This window comes from Pseudorca crassidens, chromosome X, assembly GCF_039906515.1.
Source record: "Pseudorca crassidens isolate mPseCra1 chromosome X, mPseCra1.hap1, whole genome shotgun sequence".
Lineage (NCBI taxonomy): Eukaryota > Metazoa > Chordata > Mammalia > Artiodactyla > Delphinidae > Pseudorca > Pseudorca crassidens.
In genome coordinates, this window is record NC_090317.1 from 117767010 (window position 1) to 117786852 (window position 19843).

The following is a 19843-nucleotide window of genomic DNA, read 5'->3' on the forward strand; positions in this document are numbered from 1 at the left end:
CAACAAAAGGACGAAAATACCTAAGAATAAACCTACCTAGGCAGACAAAAGACCTGTATGCAGAAAATTATAAGACACTGATGAAAGAAATTAAAAATGACACCAACAGATGGAGAGATATACCATGTTCTTGGACTGGAAGAATCAATATTGTGAAAATGACTATACTATCCAAAGCAATCTACAGATTCAATGCAATCCCTATCAAATTACCAATGGCATGTTTTAAGAGCTAGAACAAAAAATCTTAAAATTTGTATGGAGACACTAAAGACCCCAAATAGCCAAAGCAGTCTTGAGGGAAAAAAACGGAGCTGGCGGAATCAGACTCCCTGACTTCAGACTATACTACAAAGCTACAGTAATCAAGACAATATGGTACTGGCACAAAAACAGAAACAGAGATCAATGAAACAAGATAGAAAGCCCAGAGATAAACCCACACACCTATGGTCAATTAATCTACAACAAAGGAGGCAAGGATATACAATGGAGAAAAGATAGTCTCTTCGATAAGTGGTGCTGGGAAAACTGGACTGCTACATGTAAAAGAATGAAATCAGAACACTCCCTAACACCATACACAAAAAAAAACTCAAAATGGATTAGAGACCTAAATGTAAGACTGGACACTATAAAACTCTTAGAGGAAAACATAGGAAGAACACTCTCTGACATAAATCACAGCAAGATCGTTTTTGATCCACCTCCTAGAGTAATGGAAATAAAAACAAAAATAAACAAATGGGACCTAATGAAACTTCAAAGCTTTTGCACAGCAAAGGAAACCACAAACAAGATGAAAAGACAACCCGCAGAATGGGAGAAAATATTTGCAAATGAATCAACAAAGGATTAATCTCCAAAATATATAAAAAGCTCATGCAGCTCAATATTAAAGAAACAAACAACCCAACCCAAAAATGGACAGAAAACCTAAACAGACATTTCTCCAAAGAAGACATACACATGGCCAAGAAGCACATGAAAAGCTGCTCAACCTCACTAATTATTAGAGAAAGGCAAATCAGAACTACAATGAGGTATCACCTCACACCAGTTAGAATGGGCATCATCAGAAAATCTACAAACAACAAATGCTGGAGAGGGTGTGGAGAAAAGGGAACTCTCTTGCACTGTTGGTGGGAATGTAAATTGATACAGCCACTATGGAGAACAGTATGCAGGAGCCTTAAAAAACTACTTTAGCCACATTCTGCCACGTCACGCATACGTAAACCAATATGACTTCTTCTCATGCAGACTTGAAGAGCATTCTTCAGACCCCACAAAAAGTACTTTTGATATGTTCATACAGTGTGTTACCTTACCATCCAACCTGTAGCAATGGTCTTGATCTTGGTGAGAAGGGGTAAGGTTGATCTGCTAAGTGTACAAGCCAACAGGCAGAAAGCTATTATCTAGTGATCTCTTCACCCATCAATATACCATTATCCAATAAAGCCAACAAAAACCATGACATTGCTGGAGAAAAAAAGTTGAACTGCTAGAGACAAATGCTTCAGTTAAGTTAGAGATTGAGAGAGTCCAATACATCTAAGAATAAGTGAAAAAAATTGAGAAATTTGGGAAGAAGAAAAGTTGAGAAGTATGAGGTGACAAACAAAACGTTATGTTCGGCAATCATGAAATGGATATGTTATTTTTGACAGTTAAATGGTTTTGGGGGGCTAGAAATATATATATCTTGTCTTGAAAAATAAATCTCCAGATACAACTACAGAAACTGCATTTTGGAGACTGAAAACTAACGACCAAACCAGGCAAGCAACAGTAACCAAGAAAAGGAAAAATTCTCTTTCTCCATCCTAAATTCCTAACAAGAAACAATGACAGTTCTACATAATAAAGAGCAAGAAGGTAAGGTCAAAGATTTTGACTGTCAGAAAGCTACTTCGATACTTTCTCCCATTTCATTACTATGAATCTCAAAAATAGTAAGATTCACTGATACAATGGGTGAAAGGAGCCACATTAAGCGAAAGTTAAGCTAAAAGTCGTATCAGAAGTTGGGGGGGGGCCTTTCTCACCTTCTGAGATGGCCCACACTCTGTGGAGTCTGTTTCTCTCTAAATAAATCCACTTCTTACCTATCACTTTGTCTCTCACTGACTTCTTTCTGCGATGAGACATCAAGAACCTGAGCTTCGGGGCTTCCCCGGTGGTACAGTGGTTAGGAATCTGCCTGCCAGTGCAGGGGACACGGGTTCGAGCCCTGGCCCGGGAAGATCCCACATGCCACGAGAAACTAAGCCCATGCGCCACAACTACTGAGCCTGTGCTCTAGAGCCCACGAGCCACAACTACTGAGCCCGTGTGCCACAACTACTGAAGCCCGTGCGCCTAGAGCCCGTGCTCCGCAACAAGAGAAGCCACCGCAGTGAGAAGCCCGCGCACCACAACGAAGAGTAGCCCCCGCTCGCTGCAACTGGAGAAAGCCCACACGCAGCAACGAAGACCCAACGCAGCCAAAAGTAATAAACAAATATAATAAATAAAAATAAAACAAAACAAAACAAAAAAAAAGAAGTGTGAGGGAGATTTGGATCAAGATGGTGGAGGAGTAGGACGTGGAGCTCACCTTCTCCCACAAGTATCAATACACCAAAAATACATCTACGTGTGGAACGGTTCTCACAGAACATCTACTGAGCTCTGCCAGAAGACCTCAGACACCCAAGAGGGCAAGAAAATCTCCACATAACTGGGCAGGACAAAAGAAAAAAGAAAAAAAAAGAGAGAAGGCAATCAGGACGGGACCTGCGCCCCTGGGAGGGAGCTGTGAAAAAGAAAAGGTTTCCACACCCTGAGAAGTCCCCTCACTGGTAGAGATATCACCCAGGACAGAGGTGGAGCTTCGGAACCTCGGAGGAGCGTGCAGCAACTGGTCTGCGGAAAGCAAAGCGGAGAGAGACCTACACAGACGGTTGGTACCACGACCTTGCACTCCCCAGCTTGAGAAGCTCCTCCACTGGGCTGGGCAAGGGCTGCGTGCTGAGGTTTGGGCTTCGGAGGTCAGACCCAGGGAGAGGACTGGAGTTGGCTACGTGGAGACGACAGCCTGAGGGGGCTGGAGTGTGGTGCACTATAACTGAGGGAATACGGGAAGAAGCTTGGGCCCTTCAGAAAGGCAAGGGGCCATTGTTGGGGGGTGCACGAAGAGAGAGGTGGGACCGCCATAGGAGCTTCTTTCTCCGTGCGCGCACTCTCAGGCAGCAGGGCACCACCTACACGAGCTCCGGGGGGCGGACTCGAGCCGCCACTGCCATCTCGGACTCCAGAGGCGGATGCAGACCACTGCAGCTGCCAAGGGTCCCGTGACTGGGCACCCACCACTGCCCCCACCCTCCCCGGGAGCACACGCGGGCCACGCACCTGCACATCCCCTATCAAGGGGATAACGACCAGCACACGCAGAGGAAAGAGACGGCAAGAATCCAAACCAAAAACAGCCCTCATGCCAAAAAAATATTCAACCCACACAAACTACGCAGGGAGGCACCTGCATTTAAGTAGCCCTCCAAGACTACAGTAGATAACTGTTTCTCCTAAATTCAGAGAGTAAAAAAAATATAAGCAAAATGAAGAAGCAGAGGAACTACTCTCAGTTAAAAGACCAAGAAAATTCCCCTGAAGGAACAAACAATGAAACTAGGGTTTCAGTCTAGTAGATACCAAGTTCAAAACGGAGATAATGAAAATACTGAAGGACTTAAGAAAGGCTATCGACAGAAATGCAGAGTACTGTAAAAAGAAACTAGAAACTAGAAAGAGGAGCCAAGAAAAATTAGAAACTTCATTTGCTGAGACGAAAGCTGAGCTAAAGGCAATGAACAGCAGAATGAATAATGCAGAAGGAAGAATAAGTGACCTCGAAAGTAGAATAGTGGAAATTACCCAATCAAAACAGCAGACAGAAAGGCAAGTGAAAAAAAATGAGAGCAATATAAGAGACCTATGGGATAATATAAAGTGTGCCAATCTACGCATAATAGGGATTCCAGAAGGAGAAGAAAGAGAAAAGGGGACTGAAAATGTACTTGAAGAAATTATGACTGAAAACTTCCCAAGCCTAAAGAAGGAAGCAGATATCCAGATACAGGAAGCACAGAGGGTCCCAACAAGATGAACCAAACAGACCTACACCAAGACATTTCATTATAATAAAATGGCAAAAGTTAAAGAGAGGATTTTAAAGGCAGCAAGTGAAAAACAACGGGTTAGTTACAAGGGAATCCCCATAAGGCTATCGGCTGATTTCTCTACAGAAATGCTGCAGGCCAGAAGGGAGTGGCAAAATATATTCAAGCCTTGAAAGGGAAACATCTGCAACCTAGAATACGCTACCCAGCAAGATCATTTAGAATAGGAGAAGAAATAAAGAATTTCTCAGACACGCAAAAACTAAAAGAATTCAGCAGTACTAAAGCTACCCTAAAAGAAATACTCCAAGTTCTTCTCTATATAGAAAAGAAGATATAGGAAGGAGGAAGTCACAATTGGAAAGTAAATCACTTAAATTAGCCACTATACAGATCAAAACAAAAACAAAAAAACCTATTTGTGAAAGTGATGATAAACACAAGGAACAGCAGAAGAATAAACATGAAGATGTAATCAAAAGGACATAAAGGGCTTCCCTGGTGGCGCAGTGGTTGAGAGTCCGCCTGCCGATGCTGGGGACACGGGTTCGTGCCCCGGTCCGGGAAGATCCCACATGCCGCGGAGCGGCTGGGCCCCTGAGCCATGGCCGCTGAGCCTGCGCGTCCGGAGCCTGTGCTCCGCAACGGGAGAGGCCACAACAGTGAGAGGCCCGCGTACCGCAAAAAAAAAAAAAAAAAAAAAGACATCAAAATCATAAGATGTGGGGAAGGAGAGTGACAAAATGTACATTTGTTTTTTTAGAATGCATTTGAGCCTATATGACTACCAGTCTAAAGCAAACAGATACAGGAAGGGGTTCACATACTTGAAAAACAGGGCAACTGCAAGTCAAAAACATACATAGATTCACAAAAACCAGAAAGAAAACACAAGCATAAAATAAAAGGAAATCCTCAAACCACAAAAAGAAAGGAACAAAGAGGAAACATAGAATAAACTGGAAAACAAGGTTTAAAATGGCAATGAATACATACATATCAATAATTATCTTAAATGTCAGTAATGCTCCAATCAAAAGACACAGAGTGGCAGACTGGATTAAAAAAAAACCAAGAGCCTAAAATATGCTGCCTACAAGACACCCACTTTAGGACAAAGGACACACAAAGATTGAAAGTGAGGGAATGCAAACGGAAATGACAAGAAAGCAGGGGTTGCAATACTCATATCAGACAAAATAGACTTTAAAACAAATAGCATAAAGAAAGATAAAGAACACTATATAATGATTTTACACCCGTCAACATATATGAACCTAATACAGGAGCACCCAAATACATAAAACAAATACTAACAGACATAAAGGGAGAAATTGACCGGAATACAGTACTGGTAGGAGCCTTTAACACCCCACTCACATCAATGGACAGAACTTCCATACAGAGAATCAATAAGGCAACAGAAATCCTAAATGATAATAACAATGTTCAACACAGGTAGCACCTACTATGTACCAGGTGCTACCGGGAAAGGTTTACATATTTGTCACTCGTTTAAGCCTCACCGTCTCTCATCCTCATTTAAAAAAAAAAAAAAAAACAACCCCACGGGTAAGTACTCTCATCTCCATGTTAGAGATGAGGAAACTGAGCACGGGGATCTTTAAGAAAAAACAAAAACCCCTTACTCAAGGTCACTGGGCTAGTAACTGGTGAAACTGAAGTGTGAATGGAGCCACTCTGTCTCCGGGTTCCCGGTCAAGAGGAAGATTTAAAATGAGTGGGCTGGGAAGAGGCGGTCAACTCGAGACTCGAGGAATCCCAAAGCCCCCTTCTCTGAGGTAAACGAACGGGCCCTTCCAGAGCGCACCGACCAGGCCGGCACCGGGAGCCGCGCCCGACCTCCACACGGACCTTGTAAAGCTCCCCCTCCCTCAGTCGGCGCCCGAGGGCCGAGCCACCGCTCCCCTCGCGGCCAGGAGCGGAGCGCACGACGAGGACGCAGGACAAAGGCCCGCGGCTCCACAAGGCCCGGCCCGCCCGGCCCACTCAGCCCGCTCGTCCTGCCCTCTGGCGTCCTCCGGCCTCGGGCCCACTCGCGCCCCACCCCGGGTCGCTCACGCCACCTCACCGGCTTCTGGGCGACGCCCAACAACACGCGGGAGACGGCGGCGAGCATCTTCCTCATGGAGTGCGGGCAGTGGCGGCAGCGGCGACTCCCAACGGCCCAAGCAGCGCGGCCCAGGTGCCTCCAAGTCTCCTTCAGGTTCTCGGAGCGGACGCTACCACTTCACGCCAGCACGACGCGACGGAAACGTCACGCGCCTCGCCGGGCCGCGGGCCAACCAGAACGGCTCCCAGGGCGTGCCCCGCCCACCTGAGGCCCGCGGCCGCCCATTGGGTGTCAGAGCCAGAGGGCGAGGCTGAGGGATCTTTCCGTCAGCAAGCAGCCGGCAGGTGAGGCGCCGGAGACCTGAGGGTGCCTGCGTGGGAAAGTGAGGCCACACCTCCAGGCCCCGCGGGAAAAGGACCTGCTTGGATTTTGCACCCCAGCTGAGCCACGCACGATCGTGCAAGGCCAATCCTACTGAGCGTCCAGCCCTGCCGGTGCCGCAACTTTGAAGCCTTTGCTCAATACACAAGATGGTGAAGATTAATATCCCTGGGGGAGGCCGAAAGACAGAACACCTGGTTTCTATAAATGGTTCTGCCGCTAACTTTTCTTTTAGAGATCATGTGACAGTTGTAAGTCTTCCCTATCTGCTGTGAGCTAGGATTTGATGAAATAAAATTCATATTTTAAGGCAAGACAAGAAAAATGTAAACAAACTGTTTTTACTCTGCCCGTTTGGGCCTCCTGCCTCCCCTCTCGTGTGCATTGTGCATCTGCATTTATGCATTAACCTGAACTCCCTAATGGCAGAAATACCTGCTCAACCATAAACATGAATTGTTCTTTTTCTAGCGCCAGCCATGTAACCCCTTTGAAGATAACATTCCTTTCTCAATCCTGTAAGGGATCACGATGACCCACCACTCACCTTGGATGTGCATACATCTTTGGTGAATTTTATGTACAATGCCAATGTATCATTTCCCTTAAAGATAGCGACGGGTACAGAACAGACCAGGTCACATGACCTGGGGAGATACGGGGCCACAGCTAATGGAAGTTCTTAGCTTAAATACTTACATATAACCTTATTAATGTCACTAGCTATATTGTTTATATCCTGCCTATTTTACAAAATGATTGTTTCTTGCATTACCAGATGTGTGACTGAGCCTGTGATAAAAATAACAATGACTAAGTGACTTGAAATGATTCACCAAATATTGATATATAGTTCTCTTAAGATCAATGATGGTAATAGCGTAACTCTAGCTATGGGAAGAAGCAACAAGAGGGAACCGTTTCCTGAACCATAACAGACCAGTAAGACAGGCGGTCCAGAGGCTTTGGGCTACTGTCAACAGGGCCTAATCCACTAACAGCACATGGAGAGTCCTATCAATGAAATCCTGGCCTTACCTGGGAATGAGCATTCCTAGTGTTGTGGGCCAAATTGGTCACGAAATGCCTCCCAAACCTTGGTCTAAATTAAGACCGAAAGGGAAGGGTTTGTAAAATAAAGACTGTTGCCCACCATCCAGTTCTACAAGAATCAAGTTGTGAGCCGCTGCAGTCACTGACCTAAAATATACCCTAAAAGGAATTCATGGTGAAGAACAAGATGAGGCATTTTTGTGCTCTGGGAAAACTGGCAGAACTGGCCCTCAGGTAGTTAGATATTTTCAGGAGAAAATTTTATGAACCCAGTTTCTTGCATCTTCCCATACTTGGAAAAGCACTAAAACCATTAACTAAGACCTCTCTTCCCTCATGAACATCAGTAACCTTCTACCAAGATGTGTGTTTGACTGCACGTACCCCTTCTCTAAAATCACAGACATACTGGCCTCCCTGCCCCCTAACCTCTTCAGAACAGTTCTGAGCTCTCTGAGAGGCTGTCTCCCAGATTATAATCCTCAGGTTGGCTCAAATGAAATTTTCCATTTCTTTCTTAGGTTGACTATTGATTAATTTTTTCCTCATTATAAAATAAATGTCATGGGGATGTAATATAGAGCATATGTGAAAGTTGCTAAGAGAATAGATCTCTTAAAAAGTTGTTATCACGACAAAAAATGTGTAATTATGTATAGTCATGGATGTTAACTAGACTTATTGTGATAATTTCACAATATCTACAAATATTGAATCATTATGTTGTACACCTATAACTAATATAATATGTCAATTATACCTCAATAAAAAAAGATCCATTTCATTTCTTAAAGGAAAATAAACTTTGACAGTCTCTATAATAATGTAAAAAAAAAAAAGAAGGAAAAGAAGAGAGGAGGGTTTCAGAGCTTGGGTAAAACGAGATGAGGGACTCTTCTCTCCAGCACTCCGGCCTGGCCAGTTTATGACCGGCTTCTCTGGGTGAAGCCGGAGGATTTAGATTAGGGATCTTGAAATATGCCTTTTGACCTTTCCTTTACAAAGCACCCTAAAAACTCTCAATCAAGCTGAACTTTAGAGCAAACCATGGTCCTTACCATGCCTTGGGCTTTCTTGGTGGGAGCCATCGCCCCAGTGGATGACTTAGAAAAATCATATATACAGGTCATAAAAGTCAATGAATATTTGAGTGTTTTTGATGTGCTAGGCTCCATGCTGTGGGAAGGATTATTTTTTTATTTTTTTGGCCGTGCTGCGTGGCTTGTGGAATCTTAGTTCCCTGAACAGGGATCGAATCCAGGCCCTCAGCAGTGAAAGCGCAGAGTCCTAACCGCTAGACCACCAGGGAATTCCCTGTTGGAAGGATTATGGCTAGGGGCTCTTCTGACTTCCGAGCCACAGAAATGTTTTCCATAACCATAACACAAAATGGAATACAAATGGAGACAAAATGCAACAAATGAATTTAACCATATACGAAGTTGTGGACCTAACCCCCCAGGGAATGACCTGAACAACACAGTAATAAAGCCAGCAAAAAAGAACTGCCCAAAAAAGGCTTAAATTGTTTTATCAGTGTCATTGTTATTGGAGACCCCACACACACACACACACACACACACACACACACAGATAAAATGAATATATAATTATGTTGACGTCATTAGGAACGAAGATTTTCAACATGAGACAAAAGAGACACAAATATAAAATGAAAGCAAAAGAAGCTTAGTGGTACTGATTTTGAATTGGAAATAACAGTATAAACTCATGACTATTTTCCCCTTAAAAAATATACATCCTAACTGTCTCCACTGGAAAGACCTAGAAGCAAAGAGCCACCCAATAGTAATTACTCTGAAAACTGGTAAAGGGAAAGAATTGAGGATTTATCCTCCCTCTCCTATACAGACTGAATTTCAAGGTAAACCAATAGCTGATAGGGGAAAGTTTTTTTTTTTTTAACTTTTTAGTTTATATTGGAGTATAGCCGATTAACAATGTTGTGATAGTTTCAGATGCACAGCAAAGGGACTCGGCCATACATATGCATGTATCCATTCTCCCCCAAACTCCCCTCCCATCCAGGCTGCCACATAACATTGAGCAGCGTCCCCTGTGCTATATAGTAGGTCCACTGGTTATCCATTTTAAATAGAGCAGTGTGTGCATGTCAATCCCAAACTCCCTGACAATCCCTTCTCCCCATCCTTCCCCACCCCCACCCCCGGAAAGTGCTTTATTGAAAAGTTTTCACTAATTAACAAGGAATCCTAGAGTTTTAATATCCCCATCTTCCAACCCTCAAGGAGATGATGGATCTTGCCATTGGGGAACTTTATAAAGTAGGATCAAATTGAGAACATCTGGTCAACCAGCAGCCCACGCTCCTGCCCCAAGAGACGCTCAGGTGCCTCCTCACCTGAGGCATGTTCTTGCCTCCTATCACACTGGAATCCCATCAAGCCTTCAGGCTTCCTACCAGCTTACAGGATGGAATCTGTAAAATCAAAAAAGGCAAGAAGTATTACGGAAGAGATGGCCTAGTGTCTTTAAATGGCAAGATAAAAGAAAAAATAAGTGGATGCAGGAATTGTCACATGTTACGAGACTTAGAGACTTATCAGCCAAATGCCACCTGTGGATCCCGGATGCATTCCAGAAAAAGCAACTGGAAAAAAACAGTTTATCAGACAACTTGGACAATTTCAACACTGACTGGATGTAATGATATTAAAGAATTGCTTAGGCATGCAAATGTCATTAAAGTAATTTTATAAAGAGTCACAGATACACACTCAAGTTTTTACAGTCGAGATGATATGATGCTTGGGAGTAGCTTTAAAATAAACCAGTGACAGTGGTGGCCACACTGGCGGAAACAAGATGGCCCATGAGCTGATCATTGTTTAACCTGGTGGTGCCTGAACAGGGGTTCCTTGGACTCTTCCCTCTACTCCTTACAAAAAGAGCAGTATAGATGCCAGACATCAGGGATTACATGTCGAACAATTCTCTCTAGCTGTTTTAAGAAAATCCACGTTTCACCTTTTGGTATTTGCTACAGGGCATAGAAGCTACAGAAGGGCTTGCTTATGTCAGGCAATTGCAAACATTTATGAATACTCGTTCATTTCACAATACATATTGAACACCTGTAAAGCAGACACTGGAGTTGTAGGTGACAGGGACATGATGGCTGTCATGGAGTTAGGGTCTGGGGGAGAAGGGGATGGATATTGAATGGATAAATTACACACATAGTGCACATCTGCATTATAAAGAGTGTTATGGAGGACTGGGGGTGATCGGGAAAGGCTGAGGAAAAGCCTTTCAGATGTGATCTGCTAACCGAGCTGCACTGAGTAACCAGCTGAGCTGAGGCAGGAAGAGGGCATGCCCGGCGCACTCCCAGGTCAAAGGTGCTTTTGAGAAATGGAAACAAGATTGACAGTAGATCATCCTGCTTTAGGCTCACTGAGGATTTAGACATTCGTCCTAAGAACAGTGAGAAGCCAAAGAAGGATTTTAACTTTAGCTTTGCATTTTGTACATATGGAAGATAAGATGTACCTACCCATGACAGGACCCCAAGGGAAATTCATTAAAAGAGGCGCCAGAGTGTTTTCTTGGAAGCATGGGTTTCCTGAAACATGGTAAGATGTGTGAATAATGGTAGGTATGATCATTTCGTTCTAATAGCCAATGTAGAAATGTAAAAAAAAAAAGGATTCTAAACTCTTCCCTACTGAAATGTGGGTGTGCTCAAGGTGAAGAGAATTTCAGCATGAAATGCTGGGACCACCAGATCTGCAGTTCAACTGTGGTGCTGCCTTTGATCTATTCTGCATGGCCTGACAAGAGCAGGGCAAACCTTTTCTTCCATCTGTGGTTGCGTCGCCCTGGGTTGGCTTTCACTAAACCACAGACTGCATCACAGGGCACATTCTTCTAAGTCTGGCCTTGTTCTCCCATCATGCAGACCGTGGCTGATTACTGTGGCCTTAAGTTATTGTCAGTCATTTTCTGTGGCTGATTTCCAAACGGAAGCAGCCTTTGGAAACCTAATAATAGGCTTGTGGAGAGGCAGCATAGCATCTGGACTCTGGAATCTATCTGGTCTCAAATCCTGACTCAACCACTTACTAGCTGTGTGACCTGGGGCAAGTTGCCTAATCTCTCAGTGCCTGGACATGCTCATCTTTAAAAAGAACGGAATGACAATATTCATCTCATTGGGCTGTTATGAAGCTTATTCGTATTTGTCAAGCACTCGCAACAGTGCCTGACCCATAACAGGCACTATTACTAGAATTTGGTTGGGTACTCAGCAGGTTTAAGAGGTGACTGCTATCTTTATAGTCAATAGTTAACTACTGTTTAGGGCCACCAACAAGAGCTACTACATAAACAGAAAGAACCTCTGTCAGTGTAGTACTTAGCCAAAGGTCATTAATTGAACAACGCGGCTAAACAAAGGCAGATGTCCAATGGCAGGTGTGATCGGGGTGCTCAGCGGCCTTTGAACTCATCCTGCAGCTCAAAGCTTCTTTCTGGGTCAGGTTCTCCACTCATGAAAATCCACCAGGCCTCAAATGAGATCTAATTAAACTTAAAAGCTTTTGTACAGCAAAGGAAACCATAAACAAAATGAAAAAACAACCCACAGAATGGGAGAAAATATTTGCAAATGAAGCAACTGACAAGGGATTAATCTCCAAAATACAAACAGCTCATGCACCTCAAATTTAAAAAAACAAACAAACAACCCAAACAAAAAGTGGGCGGGGGACTTCCCTGGCGGTCCAGTGGTTAAGACTTCGCCTTCCAATGCAGGGGGTGAGGGGTCTGATGCCTGGTCAGGGAGCTAAGATCCCACATGCCTTGCAGCCAAAAAAACAAAAACATAAAACAGAAGCAATATTGTAACAAACTGAATTAAGACTTTAAAAATGGTCCTCATCAAAAAAATCTTTAAAAAAAAAATGGGTAGAACATGTAAATAGACACTTCTCCAAAGAAGACATACAGATGGCCAAGGGGCACATGGAAAGATGCTCAACACCACTTATTATTAGAGAAATGCAAATCAAAACTACAAGGAGGCATCACCTCACACCGGTCAGAATGGCCATCATTAAAAAATCTACAAACAATAAATGGTGGAGAGGGTGTGGAGAAAAGGGTACCCTGCTACACTGTTGGTGGGAATGTAAATTGGTGCAGCCACTATGGAGAACAGTACGGAGGTTCCTTAAAAATCTAAAACTAGCGCTACCATATGATCCAGCAATCCCACTCTAGGGCATATACCCAGAGAAAACCATAATTCGAAAAGATACATGCACCCCTATGTTCACTGTAGTACAATTTACAATAGCCAGGACACGGAAGCAACCTAAATGTCCATCGACAGAAGAATGGATAAAGAAGATGTGGTACATATACACAATGGAATATTTCTCAACCATAAAAAAGGGAGAGGCCACGAGGCTTCCCTGGTGGCACAGTGGTTGAGAGTCCGCCTGCCGACGCAGGGGACACGGGTTCGTGCCCCGGTGCGGGAAGATCCCACGTGCCGCGGAGCGGCTGGGCCCGGGAGCCATGGCCGCTGGGGCTGTGCGCCTGGAGCCTGTGCTCCGCAACGGGAGAGGCCACAGCAGTGAGAGGCCTGCGTACCGCAAAAAAAAAAAGAACGAAATAATGCCATTTGCAGCCACATGGATGGACCTAGAGATTGTCATACTGAGTGAAGTAAGTCAGACAGAGAAAGACAAATAGCATATGATATCGCCTATATGTGGAATCTAGAACCATGGTACAAATGAACCTATTTACAAAACAGAAATAGAGTCACAGATGTAGAAAACAAACTCATGGTTATCAAGGGGGGAAGGGGGGGATAAATTGGGAGACTGAGATCGACATACACACGCTACCATATATAAAATAGATAACTATTAAGAACCTACTGTACAGCACAGAACTACTCAATACTCTGTAATGGCCTATATGGGAAAATAATCTAAAAAACGAGTGGATATATGTATAACTGATTCACTATGCTGTAGAGCAGAAACTCACCCAACATTGTAAATCAACTATACTCCAATAATAAAAATTAATTTTAAAAAAATCCACCAGGCCTCACCAACTGTCTGCACAACTGGCTTAACCATCGATAAAGCTTGCCAATCTTAAGAAACTTGCCAACCTTTAAGAAACGAAAATCGGGATTTACCACACACAAGGGAGGGGCAATTAGGGACTTTACCAAATAGCTATAATAGGATTCTTTCTTAAAGTAGTTTCTCATCATTTTATAACTAGCATTTTTCTTATTACAAAAGAAAGGTGTTCCACATAGAAATTCTGGAAACTACAGATAAATCAAAAACAAAAAAAACAAAAATATTCTACAACCATACAAGCCACACAAAGGGCTGTTAGTGTCAGTATATCACCCCCAAGCAATATACTTTTGCTACACACTTACACATTTACAGAATTTATAGGAACGAGGTCAGAAGGTACCTAATAGTTTGTAACCCCTGCCCACGGGCGAGTAAGTATTTTTAACAACCTGACTTGTAATTCCTAATATTCCACTGCAGCTATAATTTATTCCACTAATCCGTCATTGTTGCACAATTAGATGGCTTTCCAGTTTTACAATCATAAACTATGCTTGAGTATATTTGTAGCTATCACCTCATCCAAACTATTAGTATTTCTTTTAGGACAAATTTCTCGAGGTGAAATTGCTGGGTCCAACAATATGCAAACATTTCAGGGATGTGATTCATAATACTCTTTGCCCCTTAGGAAGCGTTAAATCCATTTTCAGGAATCCCCCTGGGGCCCAAAGAGAACATTATATCTATTTTTAAAAAGGATTTCCAGATGTTTAAATATTTTGTTGACTCCAAGGGTGGTGGCAGAGGGGCTAAAAAGTGAGACTTGGACAAAAAGTGAATGCCGTTTCCCTGGCACACTGCCAACAGAGCACTGCGCGCCCTTGCCCAAGTGGGCCCCCAGGTCGCTGCATCTGCCACATGGCTATGGTCCTTGGCCCATCCTGAGCCTAGATGTGCCTTCCTTAGTCTCTCCTCTCTTGCCTTTGCTCCTCCCTTCAAAGTGATTCTCAGTGGGAGCCGAGCTGTTCCCTACGGCTTACAATGGACACTTCTGCGGCTGGGGGTCTGTTGTCACAATGATGGGGGGGAATACCCTTGAACCTAGATTCCCGACACCCTGTGCGATGGAAACATTTTCTATTTCTCACATGACTTTCAAACGTTCCTCTGGACATTTATGTAGGTGAAATCCTGCATCTAAAACCTGTATATAATATCTGGAACTAGATCCTACCTCCATTCTACAGAGAAATAAAAAACAGCTTTTGAATGAATCTTCCAGTAATACATAGATATTTAGTTAGTAAACTGAGGAAAGACTGTGTCAATAATGTGTTTTGTTCCAGGTTTTTCAAGACTTGTTTACAACTACAGAAAACTCGTATCGCCAGTGGCAATGCTGCTACTGGTATTCAAGTGAGTGATTTAACACCCCACTTCAGTCTACACCCGCAGCTGCCATAGTCACAGTGATTCTACGTTCAGGTGCAAGCATCCAACCACTTCACTGTGGCTCTAATGTAGTCGTCCAAGCATACATCTTAGTTTGTAACACATTACTTTGCTTTTATTTCTGCGTTATATTATAGTCTTTTAAAAAGTCTACAAATTATTTGTGTAGTTAGGTACTATTATTATCTATGAATTGCATTTCAGGATTTTAAAGAGTGTGTTTAAAACTATTTGTTATAAAAAGCTGGCATTGTAAAAGAATGAAATTAGAACATTACCTAACATCATACACAAAGGTAAACTCCAAATGGATTACACACTTAAATGTAAGACCAAACACTATAAAAAACTCATAGAGGGCTTCCCTTTGCTTTTGCACAGCAAAGGAAACCATAAACAAGACCAAAAGACAACCCTCAGAATAGGAGAAAATATTTGCAAATGAAACAACAGACAAAGGATTAATCTCCAAAATATACAAACAGCTCACGGAGCTCAATATCAAAAAAACAAACAATCCAGTTAAAAAATGGGCGGAAGACCTAAGTAGACATTTCACCAAGGAAGACGTACAGGTGGCCAAGAGGCACATGAAAAGATGCTCAGCATCACTAATTATTAGAGAAACGCAAATCAAAACTACAAGGAGGCATCACCTCACACCGGTCAGAATGGTCATCATCAAAAAGTCTACAAACAATAAGTGCTGGAGAGGGTGTGGAGAAAAGGGAACCCTTTTGCACTGTTGGTGGGAATGTAAATTGATACAGCCACTATGGGGAACAGTATGGAGATTCCTTAAAAAACTAAAAATAGAACTACCATACGACCCAGCAACCCCTGAGATATATCCTGAGAAAACCATAATTCAAAAAGAGTCATGTACCACAATGTTCACTGCAGCACTATTTACAATAGTCAGGACACGGAAGCAACCTAAGTGTCCATCAACAGATGAATGGAAAAAGAAGACGCACATATATACAAGGCAATATTAGCCATAAAAAGAAACGAAATTGAGTTATTTGTAGTGAGGTGGATGGACCTAGAGTCTGTCATACAGAGTGAAGTAAGTCAGAAAGAGAAAAACAAATACTATATGCTAACGCATATATATGGAATCTAAATTTTAAAAAATGGTACTGATAAACCTAGTTGCAGGGCAGGAATAAAGATGCAGACATAGAGAATGGACTTGAGGACACGCGGTGGTAGGGGGAAGCTGGGGCGAAGTGAGAGTAGCATCAACATATATACACTACGGAATGTAAAATAGCCAGCGGGAAGCAGCCGCATAGCACAGGGAGATCAGCTCGGTGCCTTGCGAAGACCTAGAGGGGTGGGATAGGGAGGCTGGGAGGGAGGCTCAAGAGGGAGGGGATATGAGGACATATGTATGCATATGGCTGATTCACTTTGGTGTACAACAGAAACACAGTATTGTGAAGCAATTATACTCCAATAAAGATCTACTAAAAAAAAAAAAAAAAAGCAGCTGGCATTGGGCTGTAATAGGCAACTTGCTGGCGACCCCTAGTGGCGCACTCGAGCATTGCTTCACAGCCAGTGGCTCTCTGGTTTAAAAGCTTGTTGGCTCCAAAATGTGGTAACGAAATAACCCCTTCCTCCCCCAACCCCCCAGGCTCAACCTGGACTGGTTCCCGTTACTGTGCTGGTGCCTGAGCAGGGGGGATGGAGCGGAAAGCGGGGGCAGGGGGGGCGGTCCGAGGCAAGGGAACGCCAGCCCCATGTATCTTTTCATACCTAGAAAATTTAAGCATGTCACATCCCATTATTTTTTATGTCTTACCTGCTGGTGTCTCCCCGCTTTTCCCCTCCATTAATGCCAGGGTCCCATGCTTTTCTCAAACCAGTGCTTCTACCAATTTGGCGCGCGCCAAACTCCCTCGCGGGCTCCTTGCAATGGACTTGGTAGTCCCGCCCCCCGGGTTTCACATCCGGGTCTCCTGGGCCGGGCCGACTTTGCCTCTCCCAAGAGCTCCCAGGTGATGCTGATGCGGCTTGATAGGGGAGCAGCTCAAACTCTGCTTTCAATCCTGTGCCTGAGCAGTATTTATCAGTCTCAGCTTTGCGAAGTTTCCAGAGTGCCTGGATTTAAAGGAATTTTGCACTTTTCTAAAGGCAACAGAGCGCAGTGGAGGACTACCTCATAGAAGGGTGCCTGTGAATCCTTTCCTGGAGGCGGGCGGGGAACGTAATCAGCTGTGCTTACTCGCCACGGCGACGCAAGTTTCCCGCATCTCAGCATTTCCCCCAAATGAGCCTCCATGCCTTAAATAAAATATTTCACTGGGAAAAGCTCTTTGCTCGTCTGGGCTGCTTTGAGGCCTCTGCTCTAAAAGAAGAGTGTATTTTCAGAGAGAAGAACTCGAGTCTCAAAGGGCCACAGTACTTTTGTTTTCATCATTTCTCTTGGGCTGGTTCCTGGTAATCATTTCGAAAATTAAATCCTCCTGGGCTTTCTGGAAAATGAATAAACAAGAGAGAAAGAGAAAGAAAAAGAAAGTGGAGGGAAGATAAGAAAAAAAGGAAGAGAGAGAGAAGTGAGGGACAGGGGCGCCTGGGTTGGGAGGTCTGGCTGGAAAGGGGAGAAAGTGGTGACTTCTCTGGAGAGAAGAATATTGAAAGAGGGGCAAGTGAGAGGAATTGGAGAAAGCAGCGGGCAACAAGATTTCCCTGCCCGCAAGAGGATGGTATACGCCTAGTGGGCAGGACGTGCTTCTCAACCGTGATGCGCACGTGGCTCCCCTGGCGGCTGCAGCACCCGAGTCTGCAGAGACAGGTGCGGTGGCCCCCAGGCTGGCCCAGTGGCGCCGCCTCCTGGCAGCCACACTCTCGAGCCCTGCTCCCGCACACTGGCCCAGGGTTGGTCTGTATGACCGTCAGCACACAGCGGAAGCCGTGGTCTGTCACTGCTGAGACTGGGTCATAAAGGCACTAGGCTTTTTCCCGTCTGTTGGGTCACAGCGGCTCTGGGAGAAGCCGGCTGCCGCAGGCGAGCAGCCCTGTGGGGAGGCCCACGTGGAGCCCGCAGCCAAGCCAGGGAGCTGGGAACGGCTCCTCCCGTCTCAGATGACTGCAGCCCAGCCCACAGTCTCACCAGAGACCCTGAGCCCCCAACCCCCGGCTCAGCTGCTTCTGGATTCCTAAGCCACAGAAACTGGGAAGTAATAAAGGTTTGCTGTGTTGAGCCACCAAGTTTTGTACAGAAACAGGACGGATGTCTGCTACAGTGAGAAAAGATTGGGAACACGGCACCCCAGTGAGCGAGGAGAGGTCCCCTTGACTTGCCCGCCCTCCCCCTCAGCAGCTTGGCAACCTCTGTTTTATATCTCCGCCGGGCATCATTAAGGGTCAGGACCATGATTCCCGTGGCCTAAACTGCACATTTCCGAGCACTGTACGACAGAGGCGTGATTACCACACTTTTCATGTCGCACCACAGGGAGAAAACAGTGCTGCTTATGCAGCTCGGTGGAATCAATGGGCCAGGCGGCTCTTACACCAACCTGGGCCTCCGCGGGACTTCCAGCCTCCACTGAAGGCAAGCAGATTGGTATCTTGGCATCCCTGTAGCTCATCTGTGGCACCCCATTGGGTGTTCTGTGCTGGATGACCTTTAGAGGACTTTGCAAGTCATTCTCACCCCAGGTTCCTCATCTGGACCACAGAACACAGAACATGATAGGAGTGACTATCTTCTCCATTCTGCCAGAGAGAGTACATAACTCCTATTCTAGGAGTATAAGAGAGAAGTTAATTCATTACATACAATGGATGCTTTGGGATATCAGGGTTTAATCCTCACGGAGGCCAAGCAAGGCTGGAGGGTAACTGGAATTGCAAATGCGTCCTAGCATTTTCTGAAAGAATGGAATCATGACATTTTAGAGCTGGAGGTAGCTTTAGTAATGGCTAGTTCAGGTTTCTTGTTTGCAAATGAACAAACTAAAGCCCAGAGAGGTTAAGTAATTTGTCTGAGATCACACAGCTAGTTGGTGGCAGAGCTGAGACCAGAACTCAGAATTCCTGACTTTTAGCCTAAAATCCCATATGTTAGACTTTTAATAAAGAGCAAGTGAATAAATGCATGAAGAAAACCTCAGGTTTCCTGGATTTATACTGTCTGCAATTTACTTTCACAGAATTCTGCATAAATGAAGTGCTATAAGTGTGTCTGTAAATTAACTTTAGTCTCCTCTACCAGAGGGGCAGTCAGTTAACCTGTGAATCACCCTAATCAGGGAGCCACGCTGCAGGTTAGGTGATTAACATTCGAAGGACCCTGATAAGGATTCCATGTTTTAGAGGACCTGCAAATATCCTATCTCCATCTGCACCAGAGCTTAATAATTCACCTAAAAAGTGTAAGGAATACTTTTTAATTGGTGAAATGAGTGGTGTTCAAAACATGTGATTAGCTAAAATGATGAGGAACCCACCCCTTGCATGAACGGAGGATAAGCGTCTGACAAGCCAGAGGGCTAACACCTTTGGACTAGCGGTCCTGTGTTCGCCTCTTACGGAGACTCTGTTGTCTCATTGGCTCTGCCATGGATCAACACGTCAGGAAGGAGCTTGTTATAGTGCCTAAAAAACAG

General features: G+C 44.3%; 1 protein-coding gene across 3 annotated transcripts in view; it reads right to left on the bottom strand.

Annotated features, from left to right (window-relative positions):
• The window catches only part of LOC137216966 (pyruvate dehydrogenase E1 component subunit alpha, somatic form, mitochondrial), a 30934-nt gene extending 13826 nt beyond the window's left edge, over positions 1 to 17108 (bottom strand). The window contains exons 1-2 of one of the 3 annotated variants that reach the window (XM_067723091.1): positions 17032 to 17104; positions 10055 to 10132 (exon numbers count right to left, since the gene is read on the bottom strand). In XM_067723091.1, coding sequence (XP_067579192.1) covers positions 10055 to 10063 — 9 coding nt within the window. In that variant the 5' untranslated portion in view covers positions 10064 to 10132; positions 17032 to 17104. Of the gene's footprint in view, positions 1 to 6255; positions 6443 to 10054; positions 10133 to 17031 lie in introns of those variants that run through there. The other 2 variants (XM_067723093.1, XM_067723090.1) reach the window with 2 other exon arrangements.
• Positions 17109 to 19843: the final 2735 nt, after the last annotated feature.